At 36.0% G+C, this 14,878-nt stretch overlaps 1 protein-coding gene across 6 annotated transcripts in view; it reads left to right on the top strand.

The window, feature by feature from the left end:
- Positions 1–14,878, top strand: part of FAM227B (family with sequence similarity 227 member B) — a 194,366-nt gene that overhangs the window by 98 nt on the left and 179,390 nt on the right. For 3 of the 6 annotated variants that reach the window (XM_045067755.1, XM_045067754.1, XM_045067749.1), the window contains exons 1-5: positions 5–234; positions 3,950–4,076; positions 6,792–6,845; positions 11,791–12,022; positions 13,380–13,447. In XM_045067755.1, the coding sequence (XP_044923690.1) occupies positions 4,029–4,076; positions 6,792–6,845; positions 11,791–12,022; positions 13,380–13,447 (402 nt within the window). In that variant the 5' untranslated portion in view covers positions 5–234; positions 3,950–4,028. Of the gene's footprint in view, positions 1–4; positions 235–3,949; positions 4,077–6,791; positions 6,846–11,790; positions 12,023–13,379; positions 13,448–14,878 lie in introns of those variants that run through there. The other 3 variants (XM_045067750.1, XM_045067751.1, XM_045067753.1) reach the window with 3 other exon arrangements.

The raw sequence follows: 14,878 nt of genomic DNA, 5'->3' as shown, positions 1-14,878 counted from the left end.
AGTAACGAGCAGGGAGGGACGCGGGGCGTGGTTAGAAGGGGAAGTCCCGCCTCAGCCTCTGGGCCGCCGGCGGAGTCGCGCTGGTCCTGGGAGAACCCGGGCGGGAAGCGAGGTGGGGGTTGTGCCGCTGGTCTTCACAGCCCCGCCGCCTTGCGCTGCGTTCCCTGCTGACCCTGGCCGAGGCCCCTTGAACGGAACGCGGTTCTGGAAGTACATTCTCGAGGTGTAGTTGCAGTGAGTTGTGAAAAATCCTGATCCTTCAGAACACTTTTCCATTTTACCCATTCCACAACTGTCTTCGTCGTGAGAACTTAGTCCTGTTACTTTTTTAGGACTACGTCAAGAGGAGTACCAGTAGTCACGAAAGCTATCAGGGAAACTGTGTCTCTTGGTGGTTTGGTTTGCTTGAAAGCTACACGCGGGTAGACTTGGAACTGCTTTATGCACTTTTCCATTTTGGAATTAAGCACAAAAGGTGGATAGATGATAAAACCACTTTCCCTTGCCCCACCCCAGAGAAAATCCCAGACTAAGGAGTGCAGTGTTAAGACTGAGATTCAGAAACACAGACCCTGAGCATTGTATTTATTGAGTACTTTGAATTTAGCATCTGAAGGATCAAGGACAGATGCTTGCCCTAGAGGAGCTTAGGACATCAAGTTGAAAGGGCTAGTATAGAAAACACGTGACTAATAAATTGTAGGAATTTCACAAAAGCTCAGAAATGGGGTGGTCAATGAAGGCTTATTGGTTGGACTTGAGTAAGGTTTTGGAGAATGACATGGCCCGGAGCAGTGCTTTTCAAGGGGATTGGTGGAGGTCCCGTTTGTAAGCAAGCAAATAGACTGAGTGGAAACCACACGTTTAATTTTGTTGTTGTTGTTGTTGTTATTTTCTTTTAAATGTGCTCTAAGGCCAGTGTGGGACTTGAACTCACAACCCTGAGATGGAGCTTCACAAGCTCCACAGTCTGAGCCAGCCAGGTGCCCCAAAACTAGAGATTTTAAAAAACGAATTAGTATAGTGTGAAAATGTCAGTGCATGGCACTTGGTAAAGTTAAGTATTACTTTATGGAGGTTTTTTTGTTTTGTTTTGTTTTTGTTTAGATTTTACTTATTTATTGGATTGGGAGAGACAGAGAGTTCAAACAGGGGGAGCAGTAGAGGGAGAGGGAGAAGCACACTCCTGGACGGGGAGCCTGATGCGGGGCTCCATCCCAGGGCTCCAGAATCATGACCTGAGCTGAAGGCAGATCCTTAACTGACAGCCACCCAAGAGCCCCACTTCATGGAGTTTTAAATTACAGATGGTCCGTGACTTAACATTTCACTGACTTAGGATTATTCAACTTTATAATAGTGTGAAATCAATAACCATTCAGTAGAAACCATACTTTGAATTTTGACTTGGTGTTTTCCTGAACTAATGATACATAGGATGAAACTCTCTTGTGATAATGCACAGCCATGTCAGCGAGGCCATCACTAAACAACGGACAAGTTCTATACTTTAGAAACTATTCTTTACCCATACAACCATTCTGTTTGTCACTTTCAGTAGAGTGTTCAATTACGTGGCATATTTAACATTTGATTATGAAATAGGCTTTGTGTTAGATGATTTTGCCCAGCAGTATGTCAACATGTATTCTGAGCACATTTATGCACATTTAAGCTAATTCAGTGTGTTAAGTGTATTATATGCATTTTCAACTTAGGATGGCTATTTGGAAACATAACCCCATCATAAGTCAAAGAATATCTTTGTGTGTATACATGGGTACATGCTTGTGCACTAGGCCATGTTTATAAAATGTATCTGTTGTTGTGTGTTTCTCCTTAAAAAGTTTGAAAGCCACTGCTTTATGAAGAAAGATGAGCTTTCTGGGTAAGAGAAGTAGCACTAGCAAAGTCTCCAAGCCAAGAATAAATAATTTGCACCTTTTTCTTTAGTTAAGGTGCACAGATTACAAAAACAAATGATGCTATTTATTATTTGAAGTGATGTGAGTATTGGCTCACTACTGTTATGTAAGAAATTACTCCAAAATATGGCTTAAAACAACCTTTTTATTGTGTTCATGAATTATGTGTTGAGGAGGCCACAGAGGGACAGCTTTTCTTTGGTAACTCAGCGTGGCAGTCTATGAATGCTATCAGAGATCACATGCGTAGCCTCTCCCTGTGGCCTGAACTTCCTCACAGGATAGCTGCAGGGTAATCAGACTCCTAGTTTAGGCCCAGGGCTCCAACACCAAGTATTGCAAGGAATAAGGAACACAGTATCACTTCTCACACATTCTTTTGGTTATAAATATATTTTAAGGGGTGTCCAGATTATAGATGATGGAGCATAGATAGATGCCACTTCCCCAAAGATTGTCAAAGAATTTGTGGCCATTTTTTAAAAAACCACCATTATGAATTTACTACTGTCAAAGACAACCCAACATTTCAGTGGTTTAATATAATAAACTTTTATTTCTCACAGGGAATCCATTGAGGATGTTACTAGTCAGATGAAACATCAGATTTAAGGATGCAGGTTGTTTGTTTTTTTGGATTTGGGTTTTTTTTTAATTAATTTTTTATTTTTTATAAACATATATTTTTATCCCCAGGGGTACAGGTCTGTGAATCACCAGGTTTACACACTTCACAGCACTCACCAAAGCACATACGCTCCCCAATGTCCATAACCCCCCCCTTCTCACAAGCCCCCTCCCCCCAGAAACCCTCAGTTTGTTTTGTAAGATTAAGAGTCACTTATGGTTTGTCTCCTTCCCAATCCCATCTTGTTTCATTGATTCTTCTCCTACCCACTTAAGCCCCCATGTTGCATCACCACTTCCTCATATCAGGGAGATCATATGATAGTTGTCTTTCTCCGCTTGACTTATTTCGCTAAGCATGATACGCTCTAGTTCCATCCATGTTGTCGCAAATGGCAAGATTTCATTTCTTTTGATGGCTGCATAGTATTCCATTGTGTATATATACCACATCTTCTTGATCCATTCATCTGTTGATGGACATCTAGGCTCTTTCCATAGTTTGGCTTGAGGCTCTTTTATTAGATCCAAACACATTTAACATTGGTATGTCTTCTTAATGAACTGACCTCTTATCACTATGAAATAACCTTATTTATGCCTGGTAATACTTGTCTTGAAGTCTGTCTTATCTAATATTAATGTTGACACAATAGTTGCTTATGATTAATATGTGCATGGTTCTAGAATTTCCATTTCTTTTTTAGAATTTCTGTTTCCCTTGAATACCTGATCTCTGCATGAACCATAATCTAACCTATATTGTAAAATCTTTAACATATTGGCAACAGATGCTATAAAGTCCTTGCCTGCTAGTTATAACTGTGTTCTCAGTGAATTGGTTTGTGTCGACTGTGCTTTCTCTTGATTATGGGTCCCATTTTACTTCTTGTTTGTATTCTTGTAATTGTTTTATTGTGTGATAGACATTATGGGAAAAACTTGTAGAGGACAAAGTACAATTTAGTGTTACTTAGTCTTCAGAAAGCACAAGCCTATTACTCTCCTTGGCATTCAAAGTGAGATGTTGATTTTTTTATTCCTCCTAGACTTGAGTTGAACTTTAGGGTTGGCTCAGCTTTAATTGGATTGAATTCACTTTTGACTAACCCAACTTCCAACTTCTCTCATCATAATCCAACTTATAGCTCATCAATATTGAATTGGGAGAAGTTGGTACTAAAGTTTTTTTACATTTTTGCTTCGTCTTTGGGGTCAACTCTGTCAGGGCCATGGAACCCAAGTGCCATAAGAATGTGTTGGCCTATATAAGTTCTCTATCTTTCTAGCCCCTCCTTGACTGCTGCTTTTTAGACAAAACTCAGAAGTGAGGCTTAGTGGTCTGGGAAGAGATTGTTTGTCTGACTCATATATTTTTGTATTTGGGTGTCTTTCAGATTCCAGCCTCTTCCTCCAGCTCACATCAACGACTGAGGTCCAAGTGATTTCTCTTCATCTCCTCTAAGTTACTGCATCATGGCAGACCAACACTTTCCTCAATGGATGATCAGAGCTTGCTGCCAGGTAAGGAAGCTGCCAGACCTTTATGCTCACTTATAAAGAGAATATTTCTTTTTGGATTTCTGGTCATTAAGGCTTCTATGTAGGGAGGTTTCATGGGCAGTTGCACAGGGCCTCGTGATTAAATGGACCCCACACTTGTTTTAGTGGTCTCATTTTACTATCTTAAAATTCTTAATTTTTGGACAAGGGACTGTGCATTGGCACAAATGATACAGCCAGTCCTGCTTACTGACACCCACTGCTCTTCACCAGCCTCATAGAAAAGTAAAATTTTTGTTTTATCTGCATTTCTTTTGTTGTTACTGTGGAAGCATAGGTGTTCTGAATCCTTCTACATTATACTGAGAGCAGAAGTCCATTTAATTTATACCTATCTCCTTTTAACATTTACCTTAGAGAACTTTGGAATTTTATATTGAAATTAGCTGGAACTTTCTCATGTTAAGTTTCATTTCCATAATACATTTTTCTAACTTCCATTAGTTGAAACATGGGTAATATTTTAATGGATGAAGAAGATAACACACACACTCACACACACACACAGGAATATTACACAGCCATGAAAAGGATAAGATATTGCTATTTGCAACAACATGGATGGACCTAGAGGGTGTTATACTGAGTGAAATAAGTCAGAAAGAGAAAGATAGAAACTTTGTAATTTCACTTATATGTAGGACCTAAAAAGCAAAACAAATGAATGAACAAACAAAAGCAGAACCGGAACTATAAAAATGGAGCACAAACTGATGGTTGCCAGAGTTAGGGGAATGTGCAAAATGGGTAAAGAAGAATAGGAGGTATAGGTTTCTAACTGTGGAATGAATAAGCCGCAGGAATAAAAGGTCCAGCATAGAGAATATAGTCAGTGATACTGTGGTAGTGTTGTATGGTGATAGATGGTAGCTACACTTGTGGTAAGCAGAGCATAACCTATAGAGTTGTTGAATCACTATGTTGTGTACCTGAAATTAATGTAATATGTGTCAATTGTACTCAAATAAAAAAAGAATTTTTAAAAGAGAAATGTGGGTATTATTTTTAGTGCTGTGTACTAGAAATGGTTTTATAACCCACACAAGAAAAAAAGGCAAAACTTAGATTATTTTAATTAACCTCTTTATAGTCCATGTATTTCAAAATATACTGATAGTTTCCTTCTAGCAAAACTACTACACTCACTCTCTCTGTATCCTGAACATTTTTGTTTGTTTCTAAGCATTCTCTGGACACCATCTTTTTTTTTTTTTAAGAGTTTATTTATTTGACACAGAGAGAGATCAGAAGTAGGCAGAGAGGCAGGCGGGGCTTAGGGGGTGGGAAGCAGGCTCCCTGCTGAGCAGAGAGCTCGATGCAAGGCTCGATCCCAGGACTCTGGGATCATGATCAAGCCGAAAGCAGAGGCTTTAACCCACTGAGCCACCAGGCGCCCCTGTGCACTGTCTCTTATTTCTTACCCTTCTCAATCTAGAGTTCCCTGTTTTCCATTACATTTTTTTGACAACTCTATGCAGCTTTGCTTCTGACCACTTATTTTTATAATGATTGTCACATATACCTTTTATTTTGTTATCTATCTGCTTATATTCATCATCTATTTTAAACAATTTTACAGGATGAAATATTCTCTTCAGCCTCAAATGTATAGCTCTTTTTAAAAAATATGGTGATTTTGTAATCTTGATCATTTATATATTGATGTGAAATATGTGTTTAGTGTTTTAGTCTTTTCAGACATGTCATCATCATATCATTAGGATATGATATTGAGATATTCTGAATTTCTCTTATTTTTGCTGCCTTCTTGCTGGTTTTTCACTCTCTAGAAATGGTCTTATTATCCTTTTAAATAACACATTTCTCTGACATCTATCTACTCATTTATTAATTTATACACATTGCAAGTAGTTATGCACTAACTCTGAGCCAGTCACTGTATGAAATTTTGACAGTTCAGCAGTGATTATACTATAGTTTCTATCCTCATATAGGAATGAATCTGCTATGTGTTATCATAGATACAGTCTTTTGGAAACAAGGAGGGTTTCCTAGAAAAAGTGACTTTTAATTTGACATTTAAAATAGGAGTTAAATAGGCCAAGAAGGGATTGGAGGGAGAGGGTTTGGAACAGGGAGCCTTCCAAGCAGAAGAAAGAATGTTACATAGTCTCTAAACAAGGAAGAACAAGATGTAGTCTTGGATAAAATTAATTTGTCCAGTGAAAGAATATGTTTTCAACTTATGAGGAAACTACTAATAAAAATGGGAATATTATTTTTACACAGAAACATCCAAATATTTAAGTTATTTTCACCATGTCACTAGTGTGGCCTTTTAAAGACGTCGTTGGCAAGAGAGGCAAGTTACTATATTTTGGGCTCTGGATTTATTGTAGACACCATCCAGGATAACCCAAAATGTCCCAGAACTGTTGTAGGAATTTGAAATGAGGAGATTCAACAGAATTCTTGTGGAATTTATTTCTAGGAGCAATATATGAGGGAAGCCTTTTACAGAATTTGGTTTGGAGGCCTGGGATTTAAACATTAATATCTCTAAAGTGCAGGGTCTTTACAAGGTGAATATTTTATAATGTCTTATGGCTCTGAAAATTATAACTGAAGTCTAGTATCACTTACTTAAGTAGATTATATGTAAACATAAATAGTCTGATTTTATGTTAATTAGCAATATTGATTTTACTTCATTAGAAAATGCAAAAACCTCCAAGGAACATTGAAGAATTCTTAAAGTTTCAAAATTGGGTGAGTAGAACATCTAATTTATGTGCCAACACATCTTTTAAAATATCAGTTGTGGAAGGGCACCTGGGTGTCTCAGTCATTTAAGCGTCTGACTCTTGATTCCAGCTCAGGTCATGATCTAAGGGTGGTGAGATGCATCAAGCCCCTGCTTGAGACTCTCCCTCTGCCTATCTCTTTCTCTCTCTCTCTCCCCACTTCTCTATAAATAAATAAATAATCAGTTGTGAAGATGTGGAAAGCTTTGAAAAGACTTTAAGAATAGAAATTCAAAAACTACATTAGAGTACCTATTAAATGTGAACCACATGAATAATTAGAATATACCAGTGACTAAAAACAGGTAAAGATACCCCCTTGATGGAGCTGTCATTTTTTTACTTAGAAATGAGGCATATGATAAATGAGTAAAACAAAACAGAAACTAAAATATATTCTAAACTGCTTATGGCTTCCTAAAAAGCCTATCTTTATAATTTCCCTCTAAAATATAAAAGCAAATGTATGAATCTGCTTAGTGGTATAGGGGTTAAGAACAAAGGCTCTGGTGTCAGACTGCCCATGCTCAGATCCCAGCTCTACTACTAGCTGGCAGTAGACCTGTACCTGGCACCTACATGTTAGCTGTTAGTTTCTCATGTCTTATAGTTTATCTTTTGTCACATCATCTAAAGCTGTCTCATTTTGGCCAATTCCTACCATTTTTATCTTTTGTAATTTTAATATTTTATACTGTCTTCTCCTATCTTTCTCCTCTTCTTCTTATAGTTCTGTGTACTTTTTTTAAAACTTCAGTCATTTCTCATTTATCAACTTGATCAATTCCCACATTTGCTTCCTGTTTCTTTCCCCTTTACTCCATCACCATTCTGTTTCTATTTTTGTTTTATAAAAATATTTTTTTAAAGATTTTATTTATTTGACAGAGAGAGATCACAAGTAGGCAGAGAGAGAGAGAGAGAGAAAGAGGGAAGCAGGCTCCCTGCTGATCAGGGAACCCGATGCGGAGCTTGACCCCAGGACGATGTGGGGGCTTGACCCCAGGACCCTGAGAAGGCAGCGGCTTAACCCACTGAGCCACCCAGGCGCCCCAAAAATATTTTTATATTTTATTTTTATAATGCCTCTTGTTCCACTAGTGTTGCATTACTATCAATTCTCTTACTTATCCTAGCCATTCATTCATTTAATCATTTTTATTCACTACCTACCAGGTCCCAGGTATTGTTCTGGACACTGGAGATACAATAGTGAACAAATCAAAGGGGAAATCCTTGCCATCATGGAATTTGCATCACTTTTCTTCTGCACTATTTTTCTTTGTTGTCATACTTTTTTTCCTTTCAGTTCTTTAGGTACTGAAGAATTGAATTCTTTCTTTACTTGCACATCACATTTAATCTTCCCTGTTATTTATTTCATATTCTGTGTCTTGTGCCTGTTTTCATGTGACTTTTATCTAGGAGTGCTTTAATTAATCTTCTCTCAGTGCATCGGTATCAGTTTTCATTAACAAAACTACTACATTTGTTATCTAGACCTAAAGAGTACTCAGATTCCTACTGTGATTTTTTTCACAGGATCAAAGATACTTAATGATAGAATAATTATTTCAATCCCATTTTCTTTTTTTAGGGAACAGCCTGTTTGTTGTCTGTCTGTTTATTCGTCTATCCATCCATCCATCCATTTCAATCCCTCCCTGTATTAAAATTTAAGATAAGGGAAGAAGAACTAAAAGTCATTTCTTCTAACCCTAGTCATTCCTTGTATTTCTTACCCTTTTTTGGATACCTCAGCACTGTTTCTTAGGGCTTAGGACATGGGTAAAAACCTAACCATATATTCAGTAAACTAAATCTGTTTTCAAACTTCAGGGTCTCGCTGTGGCTACTCGGCTCCGTCTCTGGTTGTGTACCAGTAGGCAATATTTTGTGCTTCTGCTACTGCCAAAGTTTAATTGCAGTAGTTAAAGTAAGCATAACAAGGACATAGCCAGTTCTTGCTTCACTGACCTTTTAAATAAGATAAATGTTTTCCTGAAGTTATCACTGAAGACTATAGTACTATAATGGAGAGTTTAACTCTTCAGGGAACAGAAATTTCCTATCCAATTCTTTTGTCTCTTTGGAATTGGAATACATTTTTTTTTTATTTTTTTAAATTTGTTTGACAGACAGAGATCACAAGTAGGTGGAAATGCAGGCCGAGAGAAAGGAGGAAGCAGGCTCCCTGCTGAGCAGAGAGCCTGATGTGGGGCTTGATCCTAGGACCCTGGGATCATGACCCGAGCCAAAGGCAGAGGCTTTAACCCACTGAGCCACCCAGGTGCCCCGGAATACATTTGTTTTTAAATGAATATAATTACTGTGGTTGCTGGATGATTAAACCCTAGCAGTGCTGATTTTGTCTCTGGCATAATGAGTTCACTTTTGCCTGGCAGTTGATCTGCTTATTGGCTACTCCTGTTTAGCTTCCCTAGGTCTGGCTACAAAAATTATTTTCAGATGATATTCTATTCAAGGAGCAACAGACTGAAGGCAAAATAGAAAGGAATAATAAAGGAACGTAATTAGAGAAATGATGGGGAAAGGCAGGTATGAGCTACTACAAGATCATCATTGGGTATCCATTTAATCATGCAGCCACAAAGAAACCAATAAAAGAATCAGGGCTAATTTACACATCACCTTTGTCACATTAATGGCTTTGGGATACCAGTCAATCCCCTGATTACCTTGGGAAGGTACAGAATACAGGATCTAATTAGGCTTATAGGATTTCAGGATACTTTATTCATCTCATAATATACTTCAGTACTTTAGAAATAAGGATTATGGATTGTGGTATCTTGAGCCTGGTATAGGGGATATATTTTCATAAATGTTTGTATGTATTGTAAAATCTTGTCAAATGCCACTTCCATTTCAGCCTCTTTCCTCTCTCCCAATACCGCTAACAATAGTAATGCATGACCCATAAGGACTGTGTTTCTGAATGCAGCTGTCATTCTGACTTGACAATATTTGTCTCCAGGGATTGTACCCTGTGATCATATCTTATTCTTTTGAAGTCTTTGTACTTTTTGGCACATAATACCAAATTTTAATGCAGGAAAACTTCTCCAGGTAGCTGTATCTTGCTTAAGGTACACAGTTGTAGGATTTGGGAGATGGCACTTACGTATCAAAGTGAATTCTTTTTTCTGAAATGACAGAAGGACCTAGGTATTCTGTGGGGAAGTTTTCCAGAATTAAAAGCTGGTTATTATTCAGGTACCTGTTATTATTAGAGAGCATAGTTCATAAATCAGACACATAGGATGGAGATACATATGATGGGTTTAGGAAGCCATTAAATGGAGTAAAAGGCAGGTAGAATAAACCAAGGCATGTTTATAATTCCTGATCTGCAGACTCTAGATTTATTCCCATTTAGCTAAATTCCCAGAGCATCTCACCCAAATTCCATTGAAGAGTTTTATTCTCCACAAATTTTCTACCATTACAGAAAAAGTTCTTTTACTCATAAACCTTTAATTAGGTAGGCTAACTTTGTTTTGCTATTAGTTGATTATATTAAAAGATCATCCTATATTTAGATTTACAAATATGGTAATGATTCCCCTTCCTTTCCTTTCATTTCCCTTTTTTATCTTCTCTTCCTCTTTTTCCCCTTCCTGAACAATTTAGTCCTAAAGCTATTTGGGGGCCCAAGCAAGACAGGTGTCCATATTTGCACTGGGGAGGAAGATATGCTGCAATCGCCCTAAGCAAGCTATCTGAACTATGAAAATAGTACTCATGTGACACCAAGGTGTCAGAGCTCAAAGGAATGAGATGGTAGCCACCTGAGGCTGGGGATGAAGTGTATTTTCATGGAGGTGTGGAGGTAGCTGTGGCTTATATGGGAAGTCAGAGCCCAAGTAGGGTAACAAAGGCGTCCCTACAGAATTGGCAGCCTAGGATTGGATGTCAGAGTCAAAGCAGGATGAAAAGGGCATCTACATATAAAAAAGATGCTCAAAGTGAATGGGAGAGAGTGATTACCTGAAAAGATTGATCAAGTAAGTATATACATTAAAGATCATGGCAACTAGATTTTTCACTATTAGAGATGGTAATTGTAATGTGGAAAAAGAGAAAACTAGGATTGGAATTTCGGGTTTCATTGTGAACTCCTGGTTTTAAATATGTGGAGGTCAAGAAAAGACTGGGGAATTTTTAGACTGAAGGAGATTCAAGACATATGAAGCCCAAATGTAATCTTTCTATAAAGGGCATTATTGGTTTAGTTGATAAGACTTGACAGAGTCTGAGACTTAGATAGGAACAATGTATCAATGACAATTTCCTAATTCTGATGGTTATATTTTGATTATGTAGAATGGTTTTGGTTTTAGGAAATACATAATAATGTATTCAAAGATGATGGGACATCAGTCAAGTAGCAAATTATTTTCAGAAAAGTTTTTTGTAAAATATCTGAAACTTCTGAAGTTTATGATTATTTTACAATTTTTAAATACATTTAATGAAAAGTAATGCTGTGTTGTATAGTATGTTGGGCACCTGAAACTAATATAACATTATATGCCAATTATACTTCAATAATATAAAGAATGTAGGGTCGCCTGGGTGGCTCAGTGGGTTAAGCTGCTGCCTTCGGCTCAGGTCATGATCTCGGGGTCCCGGGATCGAGTCCCACATCAGGCTCTCTGCTCAGCAGGGAACCTGCTTCCTCCTCTCTCTCTCTCTGCCTCTCTGCCTACTTGTGATCTCTGTCTGTCAAATAAATAAATAAAATCTTTAAAAAAAAATAAAAAAAATTTTTTCAAAAAAAAAAGTAATGCTGTGGAATTAAATCTCAATTTTAGTTCATTGATTTAAAACTCTTATTTAAATTCATTAAAAATGACTTAGGTTACATTCTCTCACATTTTTTGCAGGATTACTGGCCAAGGGAAATCCATTTTGGAAATAGTGATGAATGGTTACACACTGTGAAGAAAATAAAAGAAGATAGTTCATTTACTTCAATTTATACACATCTGTGGGGAACAGTCCCTCGAATACATGAGGCAGTCATGGCCATGGAGTCAAGATTAGGGGAATGTTCAGTCCTTTTGAAAAGCCATGCCTCTAAAATATTTGAGTGGAAGAGCATAACTTTTGATAGAGGTAAATCTTATTTTTTATGAGTAAAGTAATGGTCAGTTGTGTGTGTCTGTGTACATTCTCATAAAGAATAGAAATCCTAAGGTATAAAATATCTGAGAACATAAACATTATTTTATTTTTAAAAACTTCTTCATTTCAACATAGTTCAATCAAGATTTTTAGCTGAATGTGAGCATATGGGTTTAATGAAAGTGTTGTTAGAAAACCCTAAAATAGTTGTGAACTTTGTTCAGCTGCAGCGGACATGGACGAGTATCAGGGAAACAGGGTTGGATCAATTCTATATTGGTAGTAGAGACGAGCAAGCCCGTAAGGGTCAGAACATAAGAAAAGAACCATGTAACACCCAAAGTAAATTGAGCTGCATGAGCTAGGTTAGCTTGTAGGAAGTGTTTAGAATTCAGTGGTAAAAAACTGCAGACTGAGGGAAAAACATATCTTCCAGTAACGATCATTTTCACTTCTTTTCAGCATTTATATAACATTTTTCTCACCTAGTTGTATTTATTAATACTTCCAGAGTAGTTTTAGATACTAGTGGTGATTCTTGTATCATTCTTCATGCAATGAGCAAACTTCTCATAATACAAGCCTTAAAAATGATAATATTAGTTGAACTTACAAAGTATTTTCTATGTATTAAATACATTTAATTAATTATATTACTTAAATATTTAATATCTTTTTTGGACCTTGGTTTTTCAAATTCTGAGAATTTGTTTAGTATACTGCTATTAAATTCACTACTGTTTTATTTTAAATTTTCTTATTGCATTTTTAATCATTTTCTGAATTTAGAAAATATCTTTGAAATTATATAAGCTATATACATATGTATATATAGAGAGAGGGAAGGAGACATAGAGTGAGCGAGCGCAGATGTACACTTTCAAAAAAAAATCATTTTGTATATGCTCATTTTCCTCAATATGTAAATATCTGGAGTTTGGACTCAATTCTGGGTTACCTAGCTTCAAAGTTGTCCCTCATAAACTTTCACTAAGACTTGACCCAAAGTACTGTACTTTATTGAATTTAAGATGGCCATGAAGCAACCAAACATAAGTAGCTGAGCTTTGTGAAAAACATGGGGTTGTTCTGTAGGAAGGGATTGAGGTAAAACTTTAGGTTTAGGGGTAAGTACAAGAGATATTAGTTGGAGCATGACATTTCTAAAGAGAGGAAACAGAAAATACGGTATTTATTCATTCAACTAAGGGTATGTGTGTCTAGCATTATGCTGATCAAAATAGTTGATCTCATGAATAGTTTTATATGTAATTTCTTTAAAGCATTTTATTTTTTTTTACTTTAAAAGATATATATGTCTGTACATATATGTCTCATTCTTTTAAAGGTTCTAAAGGAAATTTGGAAAGATACAAAACATTTCTAAGGAAGTACCATAGGAGAAAGAAGATAATGGTATGGTGTTTGTTTTCATCTTCCTTGAAAAATTATATTTTCACAGAAAATTGTTATAATTTCACAGATAAACACTGATAGAATTTTTAAAAATTTTCCTGTTAGTCTTTTATTGTCTACTTTTGTATCTATCTGTGTGTTTTTTAAAATAGCTAGACTCATCTTCTTTACACACTCCATATTAGAATGTTGGCATTTTCACATTACTGTAAGTTACTTGAAGACTTTAATGTATAGATTCAAACTCCAGTTATTTAATAATTATAATAACCTATACTTAGTAGTGCAGTTTCCATATCAGTCTTCTTCCTTTAGAAAAAAATAATAATTCCTTTTGATTACCTTCAAAATTGCTTTGTCATTTTTTTAAAAAAGTCTCTTAGGGAGTTTGATTAGAATTATAATAGACTTTTATTTTGTTTTGTTTTATTTTTAATTATGTTATATTAGTCACCATACAATACATAATTGGTTTTTGATACAGTGTTCCCTGATTCATTGTTTGCATATAACCCCCAGTGCTCCATGAAATCCGTGCCCTCCTTAATACCCATCACCAGTCTTACCCATACCCTCAGCCCCCTTCCCTTCTAAAACCCTCAGTTTTAGATAGACTCTCATGATAGACTTTGAATTACTTTTAGAAAGTTAGTCCTTTTTGAAAATACATTCTAAAATTATATAATGTTAAAGCTATAAAGACTTTAAATGCCACCACTAGTCTCTCCATCTCATTATATATTATTTTTCAATTTTCAAAATATCTTTTCCTGATTATGACTAAAGTAGTCATTTTAGAAAATTAGAAGAAATGGTTAAGCAGTAGAAAGGATAAATATCCTAATTCTATCATTTATAGATAAATCACACTTGTCACTTGCATTTTTATTTCCTTTTAGAAAATTCAAAGTATATTATATATTTGTAATTCATTAAATGTAATATGAAATTTTCATTAATAAACATTCTTCTCCACCATCTTAAAAGTAAAGGTAGTTTTCATTCACTATTATTGACAAAGCTACTCTGAAGATATTTGGAACTGAAGATTGTGCTTATCCATGATTATTTTCTTAAGATAAATTTCCAGAAGTGGGAACCACGTAGGAAAAGAAATGTGAAAATCTAAGTGTTTTGATACATATTGCAAATTGTTCTCTAGAAAGGCAGTACCAATTTATATTTGTAACAATAGGGTTTGTGATTGATCTCTTATCCATTTCCTTGTCACCATTTAGTACTATATTTTTTAATGTTTGCACAGTTGATAAGCATAAATCTTATCAATTATATATGTTTTACTAATGAAGTTGGTATTTCAGGTTTTTCTTAGTCTTTGTGTTTTTTTACTGTGAATTGCCTATTAATGAAATTTGGCCATTTTTTTGGCTATTGGTTTTTTTTGTCCTTAAGAGCTCTTTAGGTGTTAAA

Source organism: Mustela putorius, unplaced genomic scaffold (genome assembly GCF_011764305.1).
Source record: "Mustela putorius furo isolate JIRA1106 unplaced genomic scaffold, ASM1176430v1.1 tig00003898_pilon_pilon_pilon, whole genome shotgun sequence".
NCBI classification, from domain to species: Eukaryota; Metazoa; Chordata; class Mammalia; order Carnivora; family Mustelidae; genus Mustela; species Mustela putorius.
The sequence above is the reverse complement of the archived record's forward strand: the minus strand, read 5'-3'. Positions and strand labels throughout refer to the sequence as shown.